The sequence below is a fragment of the Condylura cristata genome, unplaced genomic scaffold (assembly GCF_000260355.1).
Source record: "Condylura cristata isolate star-nosed mole 26May11 unplaced genomic scaffold, ConCri1.0 scaffold00019, whole genome shotgun sequence".
Classification (NCBI taxonomy): Eukaryota; Metazoa; Chordata; class Mammalia; order Eulipotyphla; family Talpidae; genus Condylura; species Condylura cristata.
This window is the reverse complement of record NW_004567120.1, coordinates 16,889,098-16,899,382: the sequence shown is the minus strand read 5'-3', so window position 1 is coordinate 16,899,382 and position 10,285 is coordinate 16,889,098. Positions and strand designations below refer to the sequence as shown.

Sequence of the window (10,285 nt, the reverse complement as noted above, 5' to 3'; positions counted from 1 at the left end):
TCATTATTTTTGTTATTTTCTCGACATGGCGTATTTTTTAAAGTATTGGGTTGGGAGAAAAAGTATTTTTGTAAGAACTGTAAAATCAATCCCTGTTTGGGACAATATCCATATAGAAAGATTAATAATCCCACTATCTTTTTTTGGCTATTAAAATTCAAATTGTTAATTTATGAGCGCTTGGATCATAGTTATTCTGTATCTTTTAATAACAGCAGCTTCTCTTCCATTCCACACTACAACCTAAGACCTAGAGTAAAATCATAAGCTTGTTTCACTTTACAGAACAGAAAACATCAAAGTTGGTGAGAAAGCTAATTCTGTTTTACTTGAAAGTGTTTGTTGAAAAGGTGAAATCCACAGCCTGATTAATGGAAATAAGTATATAATAGTAGCTTAATAACTTGGAAGCTGTGGTTTCTACCTAATTATTCAATTTTACAGCTTTATGTATATTTGCAGACTAAAGACACCATATACAATACCATATATCGTCTCTTCTTTTGTCATCAATATTGATAATAGTGAAATTAAGCAATGGATGCACAGATACTTTCATATGTGATACAAAAGGGGAGTATACAATAAGATCTTCAAGTTTGCATGCTACTTAGCTCTCCCAGGCTGTGAAATGTGTAAGAGAAGATGTTAATAAATAATGGCTTAAAACTACTTCAGCATGTCAACACTGATGCATGAGATTCAATGAGTAAGGTGCTGAACTTTAAAAAAAAAATACTATGAACAAAGTTTATAAGAGAATGGACTCTAAGGTACCCTTGACCATTCAAGGAAGGAGTAATATTAAATTGTTCTAAACATCAGTTTAGTGTAGCCAAAAGGTGCAACTGAATGGTATTTTAATAAAGGAAACATGAGAAAAAACATATGGATCGTAAAACCACACTATTCCATGTCTAGCACAGTATGTGCAATTTTAGTAAATATGCCACACAAATTTAAAGTATGTTTAAAATGGAGTGTGAGGAAAAGAGTTACTGATTTGTTCATCAAATCCTACTGTGGTTTTGATGTGCATTTCCCCAATGATGTTGAGCATCATTTCATGTGTATCTTCTTGGAAAAATCTATTTTGAGATCTTGTCTCTTTTTGAATTGGCTTGTTGATTTTGTTGTTGTTGAATTATAAAATCACTTCAGATAATTTTGGAATTTATCCCTTATCATATATTTGATTTGCAAATATTTTCTCACATTCCATGGGCTGCTTTTTCAATCTTTTGATATTATCAACAAGGAATCATTGACAGATGTAATGCCATGAAGCTTTTCCCTCATGCTCTCTTTTAATAGTTTTATAGTTTCAGGTCTTTCATTTAGGTCTTTAATCCTTAATTTTGAGTTAATTTTTACATATGATGTAAGGGGAAGAATCCTGGTTTCATTATTCTGTATGTACATATTCAGGTCTTCAAATATCATTTGTTGAAGATACTGTAGTTTCTCCTAGGATGGGCTTGGCATCAACAAGTTAGTTTTTAGTGTGAAATGTCTAAGAATCATCTATGAACAGATATATTTTATTTTTATCATACTAATTTTGATGCCTTTCATTATTCTTGCTTAACTGCTATGAATAAGACTTCTAGTACAATAATGAATAGGTGACTAAGAATGTTCATCCTTACTTTATTACACTTTTATTATTGAATATGATATATTAGATATGGGTATTTCATATGTGGCTTTTATTATATTGAGGTAATTTAATTCTATTCCTAGTTAATTGTTTCTTTTTTTTTAAAATTTATTTATTCATACAGAGCTGGGCTACAAACCAGAGGTGCAGGGGTGGCGAGAGGATCGCCAGAGACAGAGTAGGGAGCAGAACAGGCACATCAATGAAGTACACTGCTGAGAGGAGCAGCAGGAGGATCAGGAGAGGTCTGCCATGCCATACCATACCGGAGGTGGGTCACCTCCGGGGCCAGGGATCGAATTCACACTGAAGCAGGTGTGGCCAGCTTGCAGTGTTATGTCCTAACCCATTGTGCCACCAGGAAGGGCCCAGTCATTTGTTTTTAATCATGAAAGGGTGAATTTTGTAGAATTATTTTTTTGTTTAAATTGTAATGATCATGTGGAGATTTGTCAATTTTAATGTTATGTATTTCACTAATGATTTTTGTATATTGAACAATTCCTGCACTCCATAAATAAATATTCCTTTATCATGGTGTATAACACTTTCAATATATAATTGAGCTTGGTGTACTACTGTTTTGTTGTAAGATTTTATAACAAAAATTGGATTTACAAAGTTTATTGACCTACATCTTTCCTTACTTATAGTGTCTTTATCTGGTTTTGAAATCAGGGTATGGTGTCACTATAGAATGAATTTGGAAGTGTTTCTACTGCTTCCAGTTTTTTGTTCAGGAAGAACTTGGGAATTTTGGCATTACTTCTTTAAATGTCTGGTGTAATTCACCATTAAAACCATCTGGTCAGCCCTCCCTGGTGGCACAGCAGGTTAAAGCACAGCACTAAGAAGCTTAAGCCACTTCCACATGAGTTCGATTCCCACATGCCTGCCCTGGAGGAGATCCACATGGCATGGCAGACCTCTCCTGACCCACTCGCTGCTCCCCTCAGCAGCGTACTTTGTCAACCTGCCTGTTCTGCTCCCTGCTCTGTCTCTGGTGAATCCTCTCACCCTCCACATCTCTGGCCTGTACCCCAGTTCTGTATGAATAAATAAATCTTTAAAAAAAAAAACATCTGGTCTTGGGCTGTCTTTGTTGGGAGGATTTTACTTATTATTTATTCAATGTTCTTACTAGATACAAGTCTATTTCAAAAAAAAATGATAATTTATGATTCAGTCTCTTGATTTATTATGTGTTTCTAGGAATTTGGTTAAGTATCCCAGGTTTTCAGAGCACATTTATTCACAGTATTTTCTTTAACTCCTGCAAAATTGCTATTAATACTCCCTCTTCCATTTCTGAGTCTAGTTGAATATTCTTTCTTTTTTTCTTAGAATTATACAAACTTCCAAGACTGAATCAGTATAGAAAATCACAATAGACCAATCACCAACAAGGCAGTTGAAACTGTAATCAAAGCCTACAAACAAAACAAACCAAAATTCAAGACCAGATTATTTTAGCAGTGAGTTCTATCAAAGTGTCAAAGATTACCCAATACCTATACTTCTCAAACTCTTCCCCAAAATTTAAGCAGTAGAAATTATTCCAAATATATTTTATGAAGCCAAGATTACCCTGATACTAAAAACAGACAAACATCACAATTAAAGAACACACTATTATCTTTGAGCAATCCAGGTACAAAAATGCTCAAGAAAATCATGGCAAACTGAACTCAACAACACATTAAAAGGAGATCATATGTGATGACCAAGGGGAATGTATACCATGGATCAAGGGTGGTTCAGCAAATGCAAATCACTAACTAAATGAAGGATAAAAATAATTATATAAATGGATGTAGAAAAAGAATTTGACAAGATCTAATATTCATTTATGATCAAAACTCTCAATAAAATGGAGATAGAAGGAACATACCTCAACACAGTATAGGTCATGTAAGTCAAACCCTCAGCTAACATCACATTCAAAGGTTGCAAACCTAAAATCTTTTCCTCTGAGATCAGGTATGAAACTAGATGTCTGTTTTCAACCTTTATATTTAACATAGCATTGAAGTCCTGCCAGAGCAATTCAGGGAGAAAAAGAAATAAAAGGAATCCATGCTGAAAAACTATTGTTATTCACAGATGATATGATAATTTAATGCTGAAAAAATAACACTAAAAAACTATTAGAAATAACAAAATCAGTATAATAAAATGGCAGGTTGCAAAATCTGTTATGTTTCTACACATAAACGAGCAGCTAGAAAAGAAATAAATCAAGAAAACAATCCCACTTACAAGTAAGTAAAAAAAATCAAGTACCTAGGAATAAGCTGAAGAAATGAAGTGAAAGATCTGTACAATGAAGACCGTAAGACACTTAAAAAAAAAAACATAGAAGGCATTAAAAAATGGAAATATATTTCCATACTCATGACTTGGAAAAATAAATAGTGTTAAAATGTACAACTTATCCAAAGCAATATTCAGGTTCACAGCAATCCCTATCAAAATTCCAATTGCCTTCTTCAAGGTAACAGAACATTAGTAAAACTTATATAAACCACAAAAGACCTCAGATAGCCAAAGCAATCCTGAGAAACAAAACAAAACTAGAGGGATCATATTCCCTTACTCTAAGTATACTACAAAATGACAGTAATCATAACAGGATGGTATTATAATGAAAATAGAGACACAAGTAAGTGTAATAGAACTGAGAGCCCAGAAATAAGCTTACATTTATATGGCCAGTTAACTTGAAACATAGAAGCTATATATATACACCGGAGATGGAAAAGTCTCTTCAATAAATGGTGCAGGGAAAACTGGACAGCAGTATGCCAAAGTGACACTAGACCACTACCTCACACCATATGTAAAAATTGACTCAATATGTATTAAATACATTGAAGAAAACATAAGTAAAACACTTGTGAATCTGTTCCAATTGCAAAAAAAAGAGCAATTATAAACAAATGGGATTGTACCAAATTAAAACAACTTCTGCATAGCAGCACTATTTACAAACAATCCAAATGCTCCAAAATAGATGAATGGATCAAAAGCCATGGTACAATGATACAATAGAGTATTACTCAGTGATCAAAAAGAAAAACTCATGCCATTTGCGGAAATATGGATGGAGCTAGAAGGGATTATGCCAGCTGAAATTAGTCAGAAAGAAAAAGAGAAGTACTGGATAGTCTAACTTATAGGTGAAATATAGAGAAAGCAAAAGATAGATCAAGAAAAAGTCAAACAAGCATGCTGATCACAGAACTGAGGATTACAGCAAAGGAAGGCGGGGCAAAATAGGGGAGGGATGAACAGAATGGAATATGGTGAAGGTTCACGGGTGAAATGGTGGCAGAACTATGGGGACTACAATGATGCAAGAAAAAGATTTGATTAATAAAAAAATATTTAAAAAACAGAGCAAATACCATTGTAAATTAAAAAATATCCACATAGTAAAATAAACTATTGCTAACGCTAAACACTACCTTACTAAAAGGGGAAAAGTGATTGAAAATTATACACTGGACAAGGGGTTAATATCCAAAATATATAAAGAACTGAAATAACAACAACAACAAAATCAAATAAACCAGTCAAAAAATGGGCAGATCTGAACAGGCACTTCTCCAAAGAAAATATACACAGGGGGCCCTCCCTGGTGTCACAACAGATTAAAGCACAGCACTAAGAAAACACACACAGGGGCCAACAGACAAAGAAAAAAAATGCTCTTCATCTCCTATTATTATGCATAAGCAATCAAATGACAGATCACCTCATACTTGTTAAGATAGCTTATATTAAAAAGAGCAGAAGGAAGAGTTTGTAAGATTGTTGGGGGGGGGAGAAAGTAACCTTTGTACACTATAAGTGGGAATGTAATGGTGCAGCCTTTATGGAAAACAGTATGGAGGTCTCTCAAAAAATTAAAAATGGATCTACCCTATAATCCAGCAAATCCTCCTCCAGGTATTCATCTGAAAAACTCAAAAGCACTCAATCAAAGGGATACATGCACTCCCATGTTTACTGGAGTACTCTTTATAATAACCACATTATGGAAACAACAGAGCACTGGATTAGAAAAATACAGAATATATAATATATATTGGAATACTACTAAGGTATAAGAAAATGAAATCTTCCCATCTACAACAACATGGATGCAACTTATTATGTTAAGCAAAGTATCTCAAAAGAGAAATACTGAATTATTTCACTCATATGTATAATATAATAATAAAACAAAGCAAAGGAACAGACAAAACCAAAGCAAAACAAATCCTTGCATTGTGACTGCAGAACTGAGGTTACCAGGAGAGAGGGGCTTGGGAGCAAAGGGTAGAGGAGGTCCAATCAACTCATGTAGAAAGTTGGTAGTACTGTGATGATTTGGTAACATACATTTGAAGAGATACAAACCTGTACTCTCAAAACAGACAATATTGTTAACTAATGTTAACTCAATAAAAGAAACAAATTTTTAAAAAGATGCAGTATATGTAATATATACACAATGGAATAATATTCAGCTATAAAGATGGCATCCTGCCATTTGCAATAACACTGATAGACCTAAAAGGTATTTATGCTTAGTGAAATAAATCAGACAGAAGAAGACAAACAATAAATTTTATTCATATAGCATATAGAGGAAGCAAACAAATGAGTTTAATTATAAATAATTTAAACAAACAACATAATAAACTTTTAGACCATAAGAACAATTAATGGTCATAAGAAGGGAAGGAGAGTGGTTAAATCGAGTATAACGTGTCAAATGCATAATGAAGGACAGAATTGTATTTATATTAGTAAATTTAGTGTAGTATATCACAGGTTGATTTTTAGTAATGCATACCTGAATTTTATATGTTATATTATGTAATGTTACTTCAATAAAAAAGCTTAAAATATGTTTTGAAAAGGAAAGATAAAAGATATATGATAATACAATATATAGAATAGTATATATTTTATGACGTTGCATACAATGTGTACTAAAAAACAATTTTGTATGCATACAAGGGATTCAGTTACATACCAATATACTAACAGATCTCTATGGGGAGATAATGGAATAACGAAGATAGTTAGTGAAGGAGATTTTCACTTTTACATATGATGTTTCTGTATTATTATTTTATAAAAGTATGTGTATATAAATAATAAAATTTAAATAAGAGAGAAAAATATTAATTTTAATACTTAATATTGTTAATCTGTGATTAATATGCAGAAACTTCTGATTATCTTACAGCATATGTTGGTCATCTGGAAGAAACTATAGTGTTTGATACTATTAAATCTATTAAATGATAATTCAGTAAATTCTTATTTTAGTAGGTATTAACACTAATACCATGGAGGGTGAGTAACACAATTTCTTTTTTCTAGCTTTGTGGTCTGATTGAATAATGAAACATGTCATAGGACAGTTGAATAGCAGAAAATATTTACAACATATAAACATATAAAACACAAAATGGAACTTCATGATTTACAAAGTACTTTAACAAGTCAGTAGATATTATATTTTTATATGGCATTAAGCAATTGTTAAATATGTGTTAAGTCCAAATATTTTAAAACAAATTCAAAATTTGATCATTTGAGAAATGCCACCAGTTTTCACATTGAATAGTAGCACAGAGGGATATGTGAACAACTATTTTCAGAGAAGTACTTCAGATAGGCAGTTCAAAATAATATTGTATTTTTTTCATTAATTGTACAAGTTACTTTTTATAAGTCTCTTCAATTTAGTTAATAATATTAAGACAAAAATAAACAACTCCATTACTAATAGGAATATACCTTTGATTTACTGAAACATGCAGAGATTAAGATAGAGGGAAAGCAAAGAAACCAGCATATTAACCCCTCCTTTTTTTGAGTAGGATAAATCCTGAAACATATTTCCTGATGATATAAGAGAAAAAGGAAAGAATCACTGTCTCACCTAGCATATCCCATCTAATTCTATCATTTGCTTAATGAAGATTAGAAAAGCATAGAATTAAAGAAAAAATCACATTTGGTCAAGCTTGTGCCTAGAGTATGCTTACCTTTGGGCCAGGAGGACCTGGAAAACCAATGCCTGAAAAACCAGGATCACCTTTTTCTCCTTTCTGTCCAGGTAATCCTGGGGAGCCAGGGTCACCAGAAACTCCAGGTGATCCAGGAGACCCTTTCATACCCTGAGGGCCTATTGAAAATATGGAACATGCAAAATTTATGAAAGTGTTTTTATAAGATTTATTTTATTTATTTATGCATACAAAACTGGGGTATAGGTCAGAGGTGCAGGGGATGAGAAGATTCACCACAGACAGAGTGTGGAGCAGAACAGGCAGATCTATTGAAATACACTGATGAAGGGAGCTGCAAGAGAGACAGGAGAGGTCTATGGAGTCATGTGCATTAGCCTGGGGTTGAACTCATGCCACAGTGGCTGGAGATAGCTTGACAGTGGTAAGACTTAAGCCCTTGTGCCATGAGGGAGGCCCTGCTTTACGAAATATTCTTTATGGCAAGTCTAAGATGCATATCACCAAGCAAAAAGACTTTTAAAACACTACAAATTTTGAGCATATTACTGAACTTTTTAACCAGAATTATACAGGAGCCTATTTCTTACTAATGCTGATATAAAAGGGGAAGAGCTGGAGAAAGAAGTTTATAAATTTTCACTATTAAGGTTTCTAATGGTGTGACCCTTAACTGCCATTTAAAATATTTGTGTAATGAAAGAGCATTACCCATTAATTGCCTTAGATATTGTCTCAGTTTGATTCTATCAACACGGTATTTTTTTCTGTATAATAAAGACAGTGAACAATTTTCTATCAAAAGGAATAAATATTTGGAAGACTTTATACTCACCAGGAAAACCCATATCACCTATGCTTCCTTTAAGTCCAGGAGGTCCTGTAAGTCCTGGTTTCCCAGAGGAACCAGGATTACCCTGGGGACCTAGAAAAAGCAAATTGATAAAACTATGACAAGTCAGCCAATATTGGGGTTGCCTGATTTATTGCAATAGGTTTCAATTAAAATATGAGCATGGGATCGGATGGGTTAAAACTTATATATATGATTAAGTTCCATAGACTTAATTCAGTATAAAGCAGGCAAAATGTAATCTCCTTAAGAACAAATTACAATATAGTCAAAGTAACAGAAGTTTCCTGATACTTAATTTTAAAATGCAAAACTTTACTAGAACTTCTAGTTCCTTGCCCTAAAACAATTCAAATCACCTGAAGTTTCATCTTTATATGCAATGAATGCTGTTACTTTACTTATCACAGATAAATCCAATATAATGAATTTGTATTTTAGAGATTCAAAATGAATCTGACTAGAGTCTAATTATGTGAGACCAAGTAGAAAAAAAAATGGTTACTAATCTTGATATACCCCAAGTATATCAAGTCAGGAATAGATAAGGTTGATAGAGAAGTACTAGACTGTCACCCCAACAATTATGGCTACTTTGTTCATACATTCTTCTTAGAGCATAGGTGTTTGAGCTCTGTGGTGTCACCTACATATTTCCCAAGGACCACAATATTGCTTTGAAATTTTTCTCTTTATATTTTTTCCTTTACACTGACTATCAACTTATAGAAGAGAATGTAGAAGATGTGAAGGAGAGAATTGCTCTTTCAGTTTCACTGAGTCATATAGTATTGAGTTTAAAGTAGAATAACTAATTTTAAGGGCACATATGATGGAAACTAATTCCTTTTTATTCTTTAAGGGACCAAATGGAAGAATATGATTTAACAAGCTTCAAGACAGAATTTCATTAAAAATATGAAAAAAAAATCCATGTTCATGGTAAGGGTGATTAACACTATAACAGCGTAATACTGAGCTATGTTGTGAAAATTTTATATCTAGAAACTTGAAAAAAATAGAATCAACAGACATTTGTTTCACATGATGCAGTGATTTCCTTGTCGGAAGGCAAAGAAGTAAAAAAGGTGAATTCTTCAGGTTCCTGCCAGATAACTGTTTTATTTGCATATACTGAAATCTATGTAAATAAAACTCAGCACATTGGATGTACTGCTGTTTCAGTATATATTTTACTGTCACAAAAAGAATAAACTGAAGAAAAAACAGCTTTTACAAATTGTTTCTATAGAAACTTGATCCATTGCTAAAGGAGAGCTCCATATCCCAGTAGCTACCAAAGCACATTACCAAGACTAGATAATTACTTTCCCAGGGTTCTGTATCAACCATCCAATTTCATACTTACCTGATGGTCCTGGTAATCCAGGTTGTCCAGTTAGTCCAGGTTGTCCTGGGTCTCCAGGCAAACCCTGGTAACCTTTCGGCCCCGGAATTCCAGGAAAACCTTTCAAGGAAAAGTTTAAGACAAGTTAGGCTGTTATCACTATCCATTAAACAAATTTGGCAAAAGAAACTGCCCAAATTCATAACTATGAGAGCAATACAAGAAACAATGATGTTCTGATATAATATGAACCAAGAGAACTACACTCTCTTCTCTCTTTGCTACCATTAAGAAATGCAAGTTCTGGAAACCATAAAATACCTAGAAGCAAAGATGGGTCAAACACTACACGGCATACACTTCAGTGACATCTTTAAAGACAGAGCACCCAA

The 10,285-nt window shown here is 33.2% G+C and overlaps 1 protein-coding gene across 2 annotated transcripts in view; it reads right to left on the bottom strand.

Moving 5' to 3' along the window:
* COL4A5 (collagen, type IV, alpha 5) overlaps positions 1-10,285 on the bottom strand; it is a 164,169-nt gene that overhangs the window by 37,714 nt on the left and 116,170 nt on the right. For both annotated transcript variants that reach the window (XM_004685697.2, XM_004685696.2), the window contains exons 34-36: positions 9,915-10,013; positions 8,528-8,617; positions 7,711-7,850 (exon numbers count right to left, since the gene is read on the bottom strand). In XM_004685697.2, the coding sequence (XP_004685754.1) occupies positions 7,711-7,850; positions 8,528-8,617; positions 9,915-10,013 (329 nt within the window). The remainder of the gene's footprint in view (positions 1-7,710; positions 7,851-8,527; positions 8,618-9,914; positions 10,014-10,285) is intronic.